We start from the raw sequence: 19459 nt of genomic DNA on the forward strand, positions 1-19459 counted from the left end.
TAGAGCTGCATCATCTGGTGAAAAATCATATTGTAACACAGTTTTCACTGAGAAAAATATTAAAATCATAATGATGTGACATCTGATGGGATCTATACCAAACAAACATGTTTTACTTGCATCTGAAGAACAATATTTGTAGGTCGGGGCATCTCTGCATCAATTGTCCATCACTACATTTCTATTCAATGTGAAGCAGATCTGTACTAGGTGCTGACATGCAGTCAATACATGCTTAAAATAAGACATAAGAGGTTACATATGACCTAAATATCTGAAAACATCTCAGACTACCAGACAAGTTTTTCCCAGTTTTAATCCAGATGTTTAGCCATCAAACTCTGAAACTGAATGTAGCTCATGCAGTAGGACAGTAAGGTGCTGTGTGACAGTCTGTGCTCAAATCAGCATCAGATGAATTAACCACATTTCATTGCTACTTGCAAAGCTTGCCTCCATGTTTGTGTTACACTGAGCATATCCCCTTCCAAAGGCACACCCCAACTACTCCTGTGCACACTTTGACCACTAGAGGGCGATTTTGTGCAGTGGAAGAACCTTTACTTTGGTTTTATCCACTCACTGTCTCCATCTCATGCACACACAAAGACAAGGACTTTGTCCAAGGTTGCTGCTGTTGCTGCTGCCCAAATCACCCTCTCTCTCCTCTACCAATCAGAGACGCATCTCAGGTCCACGTATTTTTAAACATTTCAAGGATTTATTGGTATCCATGATGTACTGTGTCCATCTACAGTGCAGTCTTGATAAATAATTCAGGAAAACAACAGTGATGAGAACAAATTTCTCTCTTTTCTGCCTGATTGTTGCAGGACTGTTTGAGATGAGATCCGCTGAAATGGATGAATGTCTGGTGCATCAATGTGCTTGTTGCCTCCCTGGTTGTTTCTGTGTTGTCTCTGTGCCTCGATCTTGGTCTGTCATCCGTCTTGCTTAAGTTGCTTTCTCTCTAAATCTTGTTTGAATTTGGCCTGCTTTTGGGGTTCCTACACAAGTCAGAAAAACTGAAAAACTAGTCTTATGAAGTCTGGAATAATCATAAGCCAGAGCCACAGTCAGGTTTGTTTTTTTGTGGTCATGTTGCCCAGTTACTATCATAGTATTGTACGCCAAAGAAATTTCAATTAAACTGTGAAAATTTAAGGCAGCTTTTGTAATTAAAATGTGTAGGAACCCTGTGCTCCACAGGCTCTGCATGCTCTACTTTTGCCTTGTCAGCAGTGCCTGCTTCTGGTCTCTTTTGTTTGCTTTTTATCCCTAACACACACATACCAGATCTGAGCAAGTATTTAGCCATAACAGAATTGTAGCAAGCTACCTCTGCATTCATTATGTCAAGTCAAGTCTTAAATATAAAATACACATTGAGGGCACCACAAGTGGAAATTGTACATAGTGTCACATTAATTACAGCAGGATTAAATGTAGCAAGATGCACTAGGAGAGGATTGTATCATCGACTGAAGCCTTCTGAAACCTCCTTTTAATGCAGTTACGTCTGTGCACCATCTCTGCGTTCTTGCCAAAGTATCCACCTGCAGACAGTTTAGTCTTTCTCTTCGTTGAGGCTCTGTGCTGTATTTCACTTGTCTGTTGCCATGGTAACAGGAGAAGTACCGGCGTGAGCAGGAGAAGCTGAAGGAGGAGTGGGAGAAAGCACAGAGGGAGGTGGCAGAGGAGGAGAGGAAGTACCACGAGGAGGTGTGTGCATGTTTATGCTCGAGGGCACATGTTGCACCTTGTTTTTGGTAGAACTTACACTCAGAATATCTGAACCAGGATCATTTTAGAGTTTCTGGATGAGAGAGCAAAATTTAAATATATAACATGTAAATTATTTTTTTTTAAATTTTAAAGAAAAATGTATTAGTTGGCTGATAATTTTCACCAATAATAGTACTTAAGTTGTTGATAATTCACCCAACTCTCACCCCCCCACTACAGGAGCGTAGGATACTGGAGGAAACTGTAACACCTCTGACTCCCCGCTCCTCAGCCCTGCCCTCCCCCAGCCGAGGGGAGCTTTCCTCCACCTCAGAGCCCCAGGACACCATCGTCCGTTCGCTGGCTGACTGGGAACGCAAGCAGGAACTGCTGGAGCGGCAGTCGGTGAATGACTGATTGATTATAGATAGTTTGTTACATGCATGTATTCATTTTGTATCTGTTCAGGAGGGGGCTCTGGGTGACAGTTGGTTAGTACGACTTGAGTGGGCACAGGGTTTTGTTTTGTTTTATTTTTTTTTTTAAGTCTTGGTTGTTTAGCTAACTTTTTTCTGTTTGTGATTGGATGACACAGAGGGGGAACACAGAGAGCGTGGAATGGAAACGGAGAGAAAACGACAGGACCAGTGACATCAGCACCGCTGACGACAGCATGAAAACAGGCAGAAGGTCAGAGAACCATCTGAAGATTTAAGCATCTTGAGTTGTTGCACTTTAAAGGAGGGATCAAGTGTGCACACATCCAGATGAAATGTTAATGGAGATTACAAAGAAGTAATTTCTGCACACTGGAAAGCTCTAAATAAATATTTCAGCAAAGTAACAGTTAAATAAAATATAAAAACTGAAAAATACATAATGTGACACAGGCTTGATCTCAACATGTTTCTGATCCTCAGCTCGGTGAGTCAGAGCAGCAGTCAGGCAGAGACGCACGGTCACAGTCTGCAGAATGGCCAGAAACTTCCCCCGATGGCGGCCAAATCCTCGACTCCAGTGAAGAAACGACAAGAGCCCACGGGAGACAGCAACAGGCCCAGCCGGCCTGCAGGAGACAGGAGGTGTGTGGTTGCGTGTGAGAGGCGTCTTCAGTCCAAGTTCTGGATGTTGTAGTCTAAGGAAGTGTTCCTTTTTTAATCTAGAGATTAGTCCATTTCGTATTTTCCATCCACTGTCTCTTAAAGGTAAAAGAGGTCTGTTGGTCCTTTAATGACAGTGTGAGATAGAAAATATAACCAAGTACAGGTTACAGCACCAGTATGGTCTTACTATCACAATGGGGAATAACCTCATGTGACAAATGAGTAAAACAGATTTTTTTTAAAAAAAAACATTGTTTTATTTCCTCATGTTACTAATCTTGTTTAGTAAAAATCCTCTGACCTGAGGCTGACCCATTATGACCCATAATACTGCTTATTTTAAATCCAAACAGAATGCATTCACATTTTCTGCTTGCTGTAAATATGTACTCTATTTTAAAAACATGGACAGTTAACCTGTTTGACCAGCAGGTGGCGTCTTGTACCTGCATTTGTTCTTCCTCCACATGAAGAAACAACAGTCTATGACAAGAACAGTGTTTATTAGAGTCATGTACTGTTGTAACACATAACACTGCATTGTAAAGACTAAAATAAGCCCAGCTTTGACTCAAACATTAGATTTTGTTTGTTCAGCGTGTTCTGGCTTGGATTGGTTGGTGTCTAACTCTGGCAGCCAATAGAGTGGCTGTAGATGTGAGTCATCATCATGGTGCATGTTGCTGTCCATTTCCAGGATTGGTCCCATTGATAATAACATAGGCCGCAGCTCATCAAAACCCCCCGCAGCATGTCCACCACCTCCAGACACACAGCCTCCAGCACCCAACAGGTACTGCATCACAAACAGCCCACATGGAGGGTGGGGGGTGGGAGCAGTTCATTTCTGCATTGTCATTTTCTGCTTTGCTGCCGACATTTCTTCACCCATCTCATGACATGTACCACTGCAGCAGGGACCCTTGAATGCAGTGGGAATTTCAATATAATACAAATTTGTACAGTCCCTGTTCAAGACTACCTTCAGTAGTGCTGTTTGCAGCTTTCTTAATAACATCGACCTGCAGAGCCGGAGAGCCCCCGCAGTTCCAGACCCACCGTTCTAGATGTGTGCATTCCCCACCATTTTTTTCCCTTTTAAAATTAATTTAACAACACTGTGATATTGCAGTACACCACCAGTTTTAGAAAGTTTGTGTTCCCAAAGCATGAGATAAGATAAAAGATAAGATAAGCCTTTATTGTCTCCCTTAGGAGAAATTTGTCTTGGACATTCAAGAAAACACAGACGACACAACCACACACGTACAAACAAACTACAACTAACATACAGCATCACCACCAGATCTGTACACCCAAAAAAATCATACAACCAAGAGTATTGCATGATGCCCTAAATCCAAATAGTTGCACAAATGTCCTATACAAAAAATATTGCACATTTCCCTTCCCTCACCCCTCACACCCACACACATACACACACACGTTTCATCTCCTAATGTTAAGTAGTTCAGTTGCTTGTGTGATTCCTTCTTAGGGATGTGAGTGTACATTACCAGAGAAGTTAAGACTATCAAACACCAAGGACAACAGACGTAATGCTGCTTCTTTGTTAAAAGATATTTAATTCAGTGAATGTTGGCCAAAGAAACATTGCACACCTGAAAAGCAAAATGAGCACTTGTTTTATGTATTAAAATATCAAAATACACACTTACATTTTTGGATTGTATAAGCAGACAAACATTATCAGCATTTGCTGGAGATGCTGGAAGTAAAACCCTATCACTGAAATCTAAAAAAAAGTTTTTCACCCAGGCGTAACAGTGAGTAAATAAATTTTTTACAGCTATATCATTACTTCACTACTACTACTTAAGTTGATAAAGTCATGCTGCCAGTTCCCAAGTGCTAGGCTTAAATTAGGCTTTGAAAATAGCCAGCAAACATTATCTTAGTAATATGAAGTTAACCATAGCCCAGGAATATCAGCACATTAGCTTTAAACGTGCACTCTGTCTACATGGCTACTGGAATAATGTAGTCACGGACTGTCATTTACAAATGCACATGAGTATGTCTAAAACTGTACATCTTGAACTACTGTGTTTAGGACAGGTACCCGACTCTGCAGGGCGATCTTTCTCAGCTTTCTGGAGAACCACTCATCCAAACTACCTCTCATTTTACATTGTTCCTCCTGGGTCCTCAGAATACACCCGCTTAGTGTGAACAGTTGTCAAGAACCTGAAAGGACAGACAGACAGAGACTCCTTCCATTTTAGTTAGATATAAACAAAGGAGTATTGAATTCATATATAGATTATATTTTCTTATCTTACAGTGAAATGTACATTTGTAATCATTACTGCAGATGTGCCAGAGTTGTCTAGAACTGTTTGGCTGTAGTCCCAGGTCATTAAAATGCAATTATAATCATGACTCACAATAATATAATTATAATCACAAATGTTGCGAAAAAAGCACACAGAAGAGACAAGAAGACACGTAGAATATTAGTGATGGGACAGAGGACAAACACAGAGACCCTGATGGTCATCAATGAACACAAGGACCATAATCAATAGAAATAGAAAAGCAGCAAAGACAAAGAAATATTGTTGGATAAAATAAAATATTTCACTGCCACACATTTTCTTCTCTAAAATAATTGTAATACATCTGTTATTAAATAGTGGAGATGTAGAGGATACTACCTGACCTCTAGTTCAGTATCAGTCATTATTTACTGTGTAGAGACATACTGCTACTTAGGTTTTTTTAAAGGTGTGATTTAGTTTTTCTGTATCAACATTTATATTTCTCTTGCGGTCTCTCAGTGTCTCAGTACAATACACTGGCAAGCTTATTAACTCTGTTTTTCTCTTTATATTCTCTGTCTAAAGAAAAGTATCATAGCTTTTCTGTCTTTGTCACTTTGTAGGTCTGTCAGTGGGAAGAAGCTGTGCTCCAGCTGTGGGCAGCCGTTAGGGAAGGGAGCAGCCATGATCATAGAGACCCTCAGTCTCTACTTCCACATTCAATGCTTTAAGGTTGGTGACAGAGGGAGCACTTGTCTTCTCAAAGCTGCTCTTTATAATAGGAGTCACTGTCGTTCTCTGTATTATTTTGTTTTTTATTCCTTTAATTGTCCATTACGAGTGTGAGTGTTGCTTAGTGTTGTGTGACAAGTATTTTCTGTGTACTCAAAGCTCATTCCTCTGTGCCACAGAGCTCCATTGTTGCACCAGAACTATTAGGAACATATCACTGAGCCAAACTGTTGTACTGGATCACATATCGCTGCATTATTAGTAACATGGCCACTGTTCTGAGTCATGCTGTCGGAAATACTTAGTAGAGCACCGAAATGTTAATCCGCAGCTGAAAATAGTCCCCAGAAACCATGTACCATTCAGTCCAGTTTTAATTGATTGTGCTAAAATATGTTGTACCCAACTGTTTCAAAAATTACTAGGACTTTTATAAAAAGTAAAGTATGTTTGACATATTTCAGTCAGAAAACACAGCGACAGATTCTTAGTTCTGGTTGGTCTTTTACTGGGGTTTGAAAAATACAGAATAAAGAGGCCTTCTGGCATGGACCCTTTATTCTGATGAACTATAACTCTAAAAATATTGTTTTAAAAATCATTCTAACTCAAGTGGATGGAGGATGGTGGAGTCTACACGGCAACTGCAGTCTTGACTCCAGCATCCACTTGAGTTATAAAGATTTTTAAAACCATATTTTAATAGTTCTACTACATTGTTCTTGGTGTGGACAGTCCTGAACAACAGCCTTGTCTTTTAAAGGGATAGCAAATGGCAGTCGACATGCTTCCCAAAACACACAGGGTCAGCAGCAAAATGTATTTTACACGTAAAAAAAATCATATCAGTTTACTCTATATTTACAATATTGTCACCACTTATATACAAGTCAAACATTGCTTTCTCTCACTTCTCAGTCAACCAGACCTCTTTTGCAAAAACAGTCATTTTACCTGGCAGAACACAGGAGTTGCTGGTCTACCGCTGCCTCCACCTGTTAGTTTTTTGTGTTATTGTGTAACTCTGTGAATCCAAGCTAAGATTTAAAAACACTGAAGTCACACAGTAACACAAACAAACTTACCAATCGGGCCAGCAGTAGTCCATCAACTCTTGGGTTTTGCCAGGGAAAGTAAGTGATTTTAGTAAATGGAGTCTGGTTGGTTTGGAGGGAGTAATATTTGGCTTCTGTAACGGAAGTTTCCTGTCAGAAAAGGCTATCTGACAGTAAACTGGAGCGGTCAAAGTATTCTAAATATAGCATACACTTAAATTGATATTGATTTTGTTTAGGTGGCTAAAATAGTTTGCTGCTGATCCTGTCCACAGTGGTACATTTCTTAGCTTCACTGTTCCTACACCAGTTCTCCTGCTGCTCCTTCAAACTGGGGGCGTGTCGACCCCCATCTACTGTAGCTAATACACAGACTATGGATAACTACCTCTGTATCTGTTTCTCTGTCTTCAGTGTGGGGTGTGTAAGGGACAGTTAGGCGACACGACCACAGGGACGGACGTCCGGATCAGAAACGGCCTCCTCAACTGCCACCAGTGCTACATCCGCTCCCGCTGTAAGTCCCTCCACCCCCCCTCTCTCTCCAGTCTTCCTTCCATCTCTCCAGCTCTCGGTTTTGTCTCACCTCCTTTCTCTCTGTCTTCTGTCTCTAAATGTTTCCACCCATCTAAAACATGAACAAATAATGAATGTGTACAGGTTCTATCAGCTGATTCCATACAAATCACCCATCTTCATGAATATCAGAAAACACAACCACCAGAAATAAATAAATAACTTTTCTGTTGGTGGGTGCTCATAAAGAGAGAGTTTAATCATCCTCTGAGATTATAAAAAGCGTTTGGTGTTGTTCTTTCTTTATTGTTTGCTGATGTGGGTCATATTTCATATTTTCACTGATGAATAAATGCAGTTTTCAATAAGGTGATGATGTTGTAGCAGCAGCAGTAAATAAGATGCTCATAAACCAGGTAGAAAAAAAGTTTGTTTGATTTATTATTTTCAAAGTATAATTGATGCTGTATCTTATGATAAAAATTGAAGGTGTATTTTGAAGGTTTCATTGTTTATTGCAGCCCGGCTGTGTGGTTGATAAGACGAGTGTGTTTTAATAATACATTTCTAGCCAGTGCAGCTTTAATAAAAACGTGTGAGACACAGTGAAGCTGGGCTGAATCAAAGGATGGATCTGAAGCTGCATCAGGAGGAAGGTGCAGGCGAGGAAACTGAAAAAGAGGGAAGCATCATTATGTCATTATACCGACATTCTAATGCTCTCATGGAGATCTGTTGCAGCCTGTGGGAGATGCATGCAGAAGCACACTAAAACCCAACATAGCTATGTTGTATGGCCTTCGATGAAGAAACCCCTGTGCCAAATGAAAGAACTCACTTCAGAGAATACTGGATGTGTGCTTTTCTTTATTTGCTGTTGGTCTGTCATTAGAAGAAGTTGATACTTTAGGGGCCTCATTGTGAATCAAAATAAAATGTTCACAGTGGCAAATTTAAAAAAGTTGCAAGTGAAGTGTCAGTGAAAATAATGAGTTTAGGATAAATAAATATTGTTAACGACATATGATAGTCTTCATTCTTCCTCTCTTCATTTAATTTGATCCAGAGGCTGCTCTACAATGACTAGCAGGATTAATAATAGCTAATGTTATTAGAATACCAATTATTCAAAAGAAACCTTACAGAACAGACCTTCACTGATTGTTAATTGTGCAGTGGAAGGATATAAACTAGCTTTTAGCTATAAAATAACACAGGCATTTCATGTCTCTCAGAAACTTTCAGAAAAATATGTAACAGTGAATTTTGATAGCTGTAATCCTGTTTTTCTGCTGCCCTGCTGTGGTTAATCTACCTCGGCTGGTCGCCATATCAAACTGTAATGTTAGATTATGTTACATAACAGTTGCTAATGGGCTCAAAATGAATTTAGTTAGAATATTCCAATTTCAATGTTAATGTTTTTTACACTTGTTTAAATTATTAGTGGTTATCAAACAACACTGAAGACTAAACTGTCATATTTAATTTAGGGCTGCAACATCTGAAACATCATGTAAAATGTAAATAGTTAAAAATGCTCGTCCCAATTTTCCAAGTCCAAGGTAATGTCTTTGAAGGGACAGTTCACTCCAAAATCAAAAACACATCTATGTCCTCTTACATGTAGTGCTGTTTGTCCATCAGGATCATTTGAGTTTTGGCAGAATCAGCTGTAGAGATGTCTTATCTTGCTTTATCTTAAATATAATATGACTAAATGGTACCCGGCTTGTGCTCTTCAGAGCACCAAAAAATACATTTCAGGAAAGTGAAAACAATCTGGATGGATAAACAGCACTACAGACCAGAGGACCAATCTGTATTTTTGATCCTGGGGTGAACCAAAGATATTCAGTTTAATATGTTAATAAATCACCATACTTTAGAGGCTGAAAACAGCATTTTCTGCTATTTTTGCATTTAAAAAATCTCCAACGATTAATCCATATTCAGAATACTTTAATAGTTTTATTCTTTCTTACCACTCGCCCAGTTGGGTAAGTAGGTTGCTAAACTGCTAGCCTGACATAGCATTTTACTTGCTTCAGGAAAGCAGACAGTCCTTACTGTTGGGCCCTGTGCTATCATAGTTTAGATAACTTACTATCATCAGTCTGTTATTACCTCAGTCATATATGCAAAAGAAACATGCAGTCCATTATAAATCTAGCATAACATGAACACAACTTGCATGCAAATAAATGATTGAATTAACATAGAAATCAAATGAAAGTTGTCAGGAAAGATGACAAAACGTCTCACATCTTGTAAACTAATGATAGCTCATCTCCACAGAATGGACAGGTGTTGTTTTAACCTTAAGTGGCTACAGAATCCAAAATGTATCTGTGTTAAGCCTATTCCTGTTTATATGAATGTGAATATTATAATAAGTATTCTATTGAATCCAAGTCTTGGTAAATGATTCTTTTCCAGGGTTTAAAATCCATACTGTTTCCATGATATTCTTGTTATTATCCTTAATGGAGACGAAGGAGTGGTCTGTCCGTTCATTATTATGCTAACTGCACTGAGAGCTTTCAAGTGTGGCACCAGTGTGTGTCCATGTTTGTCCATGTGCCACACTGTGATGTAATGACCCTTCCTTCTTTTTTAGTTCACTTTGGTGCAGGGAGGCAGAGAAACTGGTGATGTAGCAGCTGGGAGAGAATGACAGTAACTTTCCGTCTCTTTCACCTTGCCCATACAGGAGCAAAAGTTCATGCTTTCCAACAGACTCTGCTCACGTATCCTCTCAGCAGCTGTTATCATTTGGGGATCAGACAACCACAAAATCAAATCAAAGACTCAATCAAAAGACTTGCAAGTCATTATCCCGAATTATAGGGTTTTATTTCATTAGAGCTGCATGTCCTTGACCTTAAAAACCCTAAAACGCACAATTGTGGTTTATAAAAATCGCCTCTCTTTCTCTTTCTTTCTCCTTTCAAGCGGCCGGACAGCCGACCACGTTGTGACGCTCGACTGAAAAGCACAAGGTTCATGGAAGAAACCCCCATCTCCGTTTTAACTCGATTATCTGCAAATCATGTCCTTCACAGCGTGTCGGGATCTTTACATCCGCTGCAGTTCAGTAACCAATGAAGATTCATCCTGGGGGGCAAACAGGGATCTGGGGACAGTCTTAAAAAAAAAAAAAAACAAAACATTCTTCGTGTTTATGTCATCTGATACGTGAGTGAAATCTGGATTTGATTGGTCCACGTACCACCACAGACTCTTGTTTCATCATGCAGCGAGAGAAAGAGAGAGGGAGACTGTTGTGGGGTGGCGGCCATGTTGACAAGAAAAGACAATAACATTCACAGATGCTTCACACACAGGTAGACTATGTTAATGTCCAATACTGTCAGAGGGAACACACAGAAAAGAAGGTCTTGGTAAAGTAGAATCAGATTCTATTTTTCTGGTTGGAAAAAATGTGAATATTTACCTTTCAGTTCCATATAATGGAAATGCAGTATATCACTTAGTTATTGAATCACTTTTTTTTATCATTTAAGAAAGATTTTCTTAATTTGGAGTGATCGAAATCCAGAATCTAGAAAGAAACCTGAATGAGGCAGCTCAGATTGGATTTTTTTTTATTTCTCTAACAGGCTGGATCTGGAAAATATGAGTGATTTCACACCCCTTCAATGAAGTGCGAGATTAAAACACAACAATATACAAAAACTTCAGTAAAAAGTGCAATAAAGGTCACTATAAAACACTATTTAGATCCACAGACACAGTATAGTCACACTTCTCAATCCTTTGGCCCTCACAGTGACCTCCTATGTCACCCCTTCTGTGCTCCTGAATAAAAATAGCTTCTACTATAAAGACATATTATGGATGTAGTTTCATCATTAGGGCAATAAAATGACTTTGTGAGCGGTTTCTGTGCTTTTTGGGCCACAGCAGGTTGCTCCAGGCCAGCCTGTCCGCTTGGAAAGTCAGGACTTCAATGTGCCTTAGGAAAGCAAGGTGATGCAGGAAAAAAAAAAACAAAACAAAACACCAGCTATATGGTGTTTCATTTCTCTCTCTTTTTTTTTCTTTTAGTTTTTGGGGTGTATGGAGGGATTTTTGGCCAAATTTGAACCCTTAAACTGCAGACAGACTGGCTGCAGCCCTCCTTTACATCACGCTTTACTTCAGTTGATAAGTACTGTGTATTTTACATAAACAACACCCTTAATTTCTCATTTCCCCCCTATGATTCCTCAGTGATTTGCAGTGATAAAACCAGAGGAATACATACAGTATGTTGTCTATTTGAAAGAATTCACAGTATAGAATATATATATATATACTGCGGGGGAGACCATTGATTTAATTTTGAATGTTGTTTTATTCTAGAGCGATATAGACTTCTGTATGCTATTAATTGAGGTAATTTTGATAATTGCTCAGTGGTAGGATTCATTTATAAAAATATAAAAAGAATAAAAATCACCAGTACATGTTACATCTAGTTAAACAGCAGAGGTAATATGAACACACAAACCAGCAGCAGTTGCACCTGTGCAATATTTGGTTGAATGAAAACTAAAGATCTGTGCTGCAGCCAGCTGCACATTTTAAGTCACTTCTTGCTTCTTCTTTCTTTCTTTTTTTTTTTTTTTTTTGAACTTGTATGAGAAGAGCTCGGTTGTGTATTGTGGATGTTAAAAAAAAATGCACGTTTAAGCCTAAAACCAAATGATTTGCTGTATGAAAGCAAACTAGCAGCCTCCTCCTCCTCCTCCTATAGCCAAGCTTCTCCTCCGGGTTCATCTCTCTGATCTACAGTATTTTTAAGCTTCTGTTCTGATTGTGTATTTTTATTTTTTATCCTCATTTAGTTCACGAATAAATCTCGGCTGAGTCTCTTATAGCGGGATCTTTGAGACGGAGCTCCTATATTCAGACGGTCTTCTTAACAGGATAGTTGGGGAATGAAACCTTTACGTCTGTTCTGTATTTATTGTAATATTCACCTGAACACTATCTGAAATATAGATTAATTTGATGTTTAAATGCAATGGCATTTATAGCATACTGTATGTTTATAAATAAACTGTTATAAATTAAAACTGGGCTCTTGTCTGTCATTTTTGCAATAATCAATAAAGGATTTAGACTAATGGAAAAAAAACATGTTAATATGAGCTTTAATGCAGGATTTGTTCTGCATAGACTCATGCAGAAATAATCCATCTGTCATCACCCATGACCCACCAGAAGTGTGTGTGGTGTCTGTATCTGCAGAGACTCTGCTCTCTGCCTGTGTTGTATTATTTACTCATTATTTTTGACGTGCTGGAGACACTTTACCAACCCAAAACAACATCCTGGGAATGAGACAGTCAATTCTCAAGTATCAACAATCAGCTTTCTTAAATCCTGCTTGTTTGTTTGCTTGTTCTACCTTTAAACTTTTATTTCCTCAGATGAAATCACGTCAGCAAGAAGCAGATGAGTAAAAGGAAACTGATGTTGTAGTGTCAGAGTCTGTCTCCAGTTTCAACAGTGTTTACTGCAGTGCTGCCCTTGTTGTTTATTTATGTCATTATGTAACCTTGATTTAACCAGGTAAGTCTTCTTGAGAGAAACCTGACAAAAACAGCAAAATAGAAAACTGCAGACAAATACTAATAGCTAATATAAAAAAATACATAATTAGAAATAAGGCTGCAACTAACAACTATCTCCATTGTTGATTAATTTGACAGTTATTTGCACAATGAATTGTTTAGCCTATAAAATGTCAAAAACTGTGAAAAATACTCAAGTGACGTCTTGAAAATCCAGACTCTTCATTTGCCAGGAAATCCCAACATGATTGATGAATGAAGCTGCAACCAACAAATGTTTGACACTTGTGCTTTGACTGAATTGATTATCAAAATAGTTTGCAACTGATTTTCTTTCAATCAACTCATTGATTAATTGGCTCATTATTGCAGCTGTAATTAAAAATAATAATGTAAATGTTTGTAAATGCCTCAGAAAGTTTTTTTTTTTTTTTTTTTTTTTTTTGTTAGGTCAAATTATGTTTAGACTTAATAGAACTGACAGTTTATGGTTACAGCTGAGACACCTGAACAGGTGTTACACTGAATTCTGTGACTTGATGCACCCTGTCTCCCAGGAAGTACACGTTTATCACTAAATTGTTATTTTTATGACTATGTTGTGCTGACAGTGTAACTCCTGTCTGGATTATGTTCACAGTGGAGGTCTGAGTGGATGAAACAAACCTGTTAGTTGTATATAAACATAATTTGTAGGTTTTTCTTTGGAGTGAATCACACAATCCTCCAAAGCTGATGTGATGTTTTTGAGGAAGAATTATGTACAGTAATAATTTATCATGCAGTTTACACACGATTACAAGAAAGTTACTTGCTACACATGAGGCAAAATGGTTAAATTATATTTTGTTAAAACCAAAATTAAAAATTTGGCCCTGAATCTTAAATTACAGCAAACAAGGAGTCAGATGAGTTTAGTTCCACAGCTGAGAGCAGGAACCTTGAAGATGGCAGATTTAAAAACATCCAGGAGGACAACAGCTTGTATGGATTACGAGAATTAAGAGAAGTATAGAATGAATCCTTAAATCTACAGATCTGGTCATTAAAAGGTCGCTGTTAACAAAAAATGTGATTGAGTGCAACATTTGCTGCAACGTTTCTAATCAGTTGAATTTTAAAATGTAGTTTTTAAATTTTTTTTAAATATCTACTTATTTGTGTGTCATGGTGGCCTTTGTTTTAACACGTTCCCATCTTTGCCAACACTACTTTTTCTAATTTACATTACTTTTTTACTCAAGGTTTGTTTTTTGTATGTAGTCCTCATAGGCTTTATATTTTATACTTCGCGTTATATTTAATTTATTGTTATTCTAATGTTACTGTAGTTCTGGAGCATTATCTGCCACAAACATTTCGTTCGGAATTTAGTCTTATTTGATCTTTTCTCCTGTATAATGACACTTTCCTGACATTATTTGAACAGTTCCTCACATTCAGAAGACCTTCGCTTTATTCCGAACATTTGCACTGAAATAATGTCAATCTAAAATCAAATATTCTCACCTTTTCTTATAAGGAAAGAAAAATAACTCCTGACGGCTCAGTGACTGGTGAAGCGCTGTCCGTGGTCCTGAAGTCTGTGGCCTTTTCAAACGACCATTGTGGATCAACTTTGCATTTATGACTGACAATCATGAAGAAGCTTGTTTGAGGATTGCATCATTAAAGAATTAGTGAATATTAGCTAATAACTGTTCTAGATTTCCTTATTTTCCCAAAGAAAACATGACAAAGCAACTCGGACTATTATTTTTTTTTTTATCATCAACAACCATTTCAATGGTACACCTGGAAAACTATGTGCACATGTAGAAATATTTCCTTCTTAAATATAAGCATTCATTACCTACATATAAATAACTTTCAGATCCTGGACAAAACATGTTACATAATGCTCACAAAATGGAAGGGAACTCATTGTAAAATCAGACAAAGAGACAACATGCAAATTATATAGAAATAAATACAATGTTTGCATCCATTCCCTTCTTGTTTTTTTTACCCAAAATAAATTCTTCCGAGGGAATTTTGTAAAACATCAAAAAGACTTCTTGTATGATCGATCTACGAGGGGAGTATGGCCTATGGTTCAACTATAGGAGAGAGACAATAATACGTATTAACACTATACAATTTGAGCCACAAAAACACTGCCGTAGAAAGACACACAAAACATACAGATTTTTCCTGTCGGAGGTGAACATTGCAGTAAGTTTGTGCCTTTTTTTCTCTTTAGGAAATAATTGTGTTTTTATATCGATAATTTAAAGAAACTAAACTCTCAGCAGCCCTGGAAACAAAAACGCAGCTGTGTGAGGCTACTCCCGAACAGCAGAGTGTGTCTACAGAGAACAGAAAAGCAAAAAAAATGCGTCAGCGTCTCGTTGGATATTTGCTGTGTCACACCGTTTAGCTTCATCCTCAGTCATGGACATTAAACGTCTCTCTGCCGAACAAAGCAGCTTGTTGAACTCTGACATGTGATGTGACTTAACGAGGCTCCTTCCCTCGCTGATGGTACGACGCGTCTCCAGTGCGCAGACGTCTGTGTTTGCGCGTAAACGTGGCTGAAAAAATGTTCATCTTAACAAAATTCAAAAGTCTTGAGTGTGTCGATTTTTTCTCTTAAAACAAGAGATGTCTTTGCTTTGGGATGAGATGTGTGTTCTTGTGGCATTTCGTCGCCTTTTCGAAGTATTTCAGTCTTAAGACATGACTGGAAACATTTCACCCAACTTGCACTTGTTTTAAGGAAAAACTCAGACAGTATGACTTGTCAAGATGGATATTTTTACAGCAAAAGTGTCCACTGACCACAAGAAACTGCGCAAGGCATAAAAATAAAATAACAGAGTTGTCTTCTTCTTTTGAACTGCTTTTTATTGTCCTTAAGTCTGTCTCGGGCGATTGCTTTTCAGTCTCCGGAGGGTGAGGAGGAAACTTTTCTCTTTTCCTCTGCTCGGTGCAGCTTCATTAGAACATGCTGGTCTTTACTAACGTAGCTTTGGCTCCGTTCTGTCTTTGCAAAGACGACAGTACGCTGGCGAACGGCCCGCCCAATGAGTCCGGGATAGAGGTGATGGTCCCCGGGGCGGTGGCCCAGCCTTGGCTCGGTGCTGTCACCCCCATGCCGGTGGACACGGAGGTCTTCACTTGGTCCACCTGTCCGTTCCCGGTGGTGTTGACCTGGCCTCCGGTGGGGCTCGGTCCGCCGCAGTTGGAGGTGGGCACGGGGTTCGGGCCCGGTCCCCCTGTGCTGTCGGGGTCGGTAGATTTGGTGTCTTTGCTGTCTTCGTCTCTGGAGTCGGACTTCTTGCCGGAGTTGGACTTGGCAGCCGCTGCGGCCGCTGCAGCTGCGCGCTCCTGCTTGCGGAACTTGGCGCGTCGGTTTTGGAACCACACCTGGAGAAATGGATGCATGTAGAAAAGTTAAACCAACATGAATGTTTGGTTTGTGCCAAAAAAGAGAAGAAGAAGAAAAAAATCACTGCTCATCTAAAACTTAATTATTCGCTCAGGTGAATTTATTCGTTTTATTCGTTTTATTTCTATTCATTTATGTTGACATTTTTCTTGTTTTTATCGTTCTTATCTCTTTTATTGCTCTGTCTTCACTCTGCTATGTTTTTGCGTCTTTTCCTTTGTGTTTTATTTTGACCTTAATTTTACCTTAACATTGTCTTGGCATTACTCTCTGGCTTTCTGTTGTTATATTTTGCTCTCGCTTATTCTGTCAAAGCACTTTGTTTGTTAAGGTGCTATATAAATAACATCATTGTTATTACCATTATTAACTTTGCCTAAAATTTATAAAATATCTAGAAACACAAACAACATCTGTCATAAGAGTGTGTGTTAGATGATGCCAGCTGTTGCAGGCCAGTAGTCAATCTCGTTAAAGCAGTAAAGCTTTTATTTCACCAAAAATCTATTAAAAATGAATGATTATATTCAATGTGTGAAAATGTTTATTATTTGCATGATAAATCCACCCGTGCGTAATTGTGCATAATCTGCGCGTAATGGGAGCAGGTTGGCTCTGCTGTGTTGGCTGTGTACCTGCACTCTGGCTTCAGTCAGATCGATTTTGAGTGCCAGCTCCTCTCGGGTGTAGATGTCCGGGTAGTGCGTCTCAGCAAAAACCCGCTCCAGCTCCTTCAGCTGGGCGCTGGTGAACGTGGTGCGGATGCGCCTCTGCTTCCTCTTCTCGTTCAGTCCGCCGTGATCCGTGAAGAGTTTGTATGGAACTGTAAACGAAATAAAAATGTCACCTTGAGACGTGTTGCACTGATCTTATAGATATGAGTGTGTGTAATCGTGATGTTGACTCAAATTCGATATTTTGTATAAAATCCGGTTAAGGATGCTGCACTAAAGCTTTCAATCGTATTACGCCTTTGATTACCTGTGAATTACTTCAGAATTGATAACGCTGCTGACCTGTGATGCGGTTAATTGTAATGTTAAACTAATTGTTGCTCCTCAGATTGAGGCTCAAGTTTGAAAACTTGTCATAATGTTCCCATCCGCCCCGTTTGTTGCTACTGTAACTCCAATTCGGTGTCAATAATGAGCTTTAGTCTTTGGTTATCTAATTATTTTCGAAGCTTTATGTCTCATCGCAAAGTAAATAAATTATGCCTATCATTTTGGCAGCTTAAGATAATTCTGTTGGCGGTTTTGGGTGTGACTGGGATAGTATAACCCCGTAACCGAATTACCGCTTGCCTGCAATCGCTTCTAACGTGATAAATTCTTTCATTTGTGTAAGCAAATTTCGTTTGGTAAATACTAAACACATTTCCATTTTCAAATGCAATCAAGACGTCCTATAATACGGCGGGTTGAGGCTCCGGAGCCGCTGCTTACCTGCGGCGTACGGGCTGCTCTGGTGGTCCCGCAGGGTCCCCAGGCTGCAGGACCCCGGCGTGAGGGACGGACAGCCGGAGGTGGCCCCGAAAGTGGTCCTGATGGGATTGTACTGAAACCCACTGGCTTGACTGCACGAACTGAAGTCCGCATAGGCCGATGCCAAGCTCGACGTGTCCATCCCGGCCATACATGACTCGTAGGCAGAGGAATTTAGGTAAGAATACTCCATTTTATACATTTGAGAAGGCTCGGTGGAGTTAGAAAGCTGCACTTCCCGAGAAAAAAACAGATGTCAAACAAAAAGTACCCCCAAAAAATTGGGTTAGAAAGTAAAAAAATAATAAAAATAAAAATGAGGAGGACGCGCGGTCTGAACTGGGGGGGAAAGATGACTGGTTTGGTTTGAACTGGTTGGAAGGAGGCTGGACGGTGGGTAGATGTTCACTGCTCAGCGCCTGCTCCAAAACTGGCCTCCTTTATAGGAACCTAGCCCTGTTTTATGAAAAGCCCCCTAAGAGCCGCCTAGCCCGAGGTCTCTAGAGCATATAGTCCTCATAATAAACTTGGCTCTTTCCGCTTGGACAATAGCAAAGCGTTTGGTCTTATTGCTAGCGCTTTTTTACATGACAATAACTCATCAGTCTATTGGGCTGGCACTGGGGGCCCGGGCTGTCCAACCTCCCTATCATTGATCCCCTGCATCTCTAATTAGAATTTAATACCACGCCATTACGCACCCCTCCACCACCACCTCCACCCCCTCTACCCATCCACCCCACTCCTCTCCAACCACCATCTTGCCCTTTAATTCAATCACACCACTTGGAAATAATGAAAGTTGGGTGACGATTCTCCCTGATCCAATTTTCTCCAAGCTTTTAAGCCTTTTAAGCGGCCGTATACCTTGGGCAGGATTTCACATAGTATTCCCCCTCTGCCTCTTCTCTCTGCCCGTCTGCTCCGACTGTTTTCTCTCTGATTTTTTGACTCTGATCTTCTGCACTGAAGCAGCAAAACGTGTATCTTTTCATCAGGTATAAACGACCAGTTATGTGGTTTAGGTACGGGGAATTTTTTGTTTAAAATCTCCTTTTTGGAAGAATAAAAATCTGCAGCTGAGGTGAAGTCACCTGTTTCAAGTGCATCTGGTTTTTAATAATATTTTGCACCATGCATGGCCCGCATTATTCAGTTTGCTTCAGGACTCTGCTCGCAAGAAAACCACTGAAACAAGCAAATGATCTCATCCACACTGACTGATTTTCACCTTGTCTTGTAGAGAAAAATATAATGGCTGCACTGCCTGTTCCAGTCACATCCATATCCACAGTGCCATAGACTGTCTTCTGTTTGATTTTTTGCATTTGTTTTATTTCATTATTCTGCGCAGGTTGTGACTTTTTTTTTTTATTGTTTTTAATTTGTAATTTAGACTTTTAAATGAGGTCTTTGCCACTATTTGCTTCATGGTTTGCAGCAGCTGAAATTGAAGTAAATAAATTAAAGTTAGAAATTGTCTCCATGGATTAAAAACGCCACATATTGAACTTTACACACAGTAATAAAACAATTTACCAGCTTCG

General features: G+C 39.4%; 2 protein-coding genes across 3 annotated transcripts in view; one reads left to right on the forward strand and one right to left on the reverse strand.

Moving 5' to 3' along the window:
* The window catches only part of LOC146327277 (LIM and calponin homology domains-containing protein 1-like), a 152817-nt gene extending 142234 nt beyond the window's left edge, over nucleotides 1-10583 (forward strand). For both annotated transcript variants that reach the window (XM_084719805.1, XM_084719804.1), the window contains 8 exons: nucleotides 1630-1722; nucleotides 1966-2130; nucleotides 2321-2415; nucleotides 2646-2807; nucleotides 3526-3621; nucleotides 5734-5842; nucleotides 7312-7414; nucleotides 10369-10583. In XM_084719805.1, the coding sequence (XP_084575931.1) occupies nucleotides 1630-1722; nucleotides 1966-2130; nucleotides 2321-2415; nucleotides 2646-2807; nucleotides 3526-3621; nucleotides 5734-5842; nucleotides 7312-7414; nucleotides 10369-10394 (849 nt within the window). In that variant the 3' untranslated portion in view covers nucleotides 10395-10583. The remainder of the gene's footprint in view (nucleotides 1-1629; nucleotides 1723-1965; nucleotides 2131-2320; nucleotides 2416-2645; nucleotides 2808-3525; nucleotides 3622-5733; nucleotides 5843-7311; nucleotides 7415-10368) is intronic.
* Nucleotides 10584-14742: 4159 nt separating this feature from the next.
* phox2bb (paired like homeobox 2Bb) lies at nucleotides 14743-18494 on the reverse strand. Its single transcript, XM_084718487.1, has 3 exons — nucleotides 17874-18494; nucleotides 17064-17251; nucleotides 14743-16406 (listed from the first exon to the last, which is right to left on the reverse strand). The coding sequence occupies exons 1-3, from the start codon at nucleotides 18112-18114 to the stop codon at nucleotides 15978-15980; spliced, it is 858 nt and encodes a 285-aa protein (XP_084574613.1). The 5' UTR covers nucleotides 18115-18494; the 3' UTR covers nucleotides 14743-15977.
* Between the last annotated feature and the right edge of the window lie 965 nt (nucleotides 18495-19459).

Source organism: Lutjanus erythropterus, chromosome 5 (genome assembly GCF_056507025.1).
Source record: "Lutjanus erythropterus isolate fLutEry1 chromosome 5, fLutEry1.hap2, whole genome shotgun sequence".
Lineage (NCBI taxonomy): Eukaryota > Metazoa > Chordata > Actinopteri > Lutjaniformes > Lutjanidae > Lutjanus > Lutjanus erythropterus.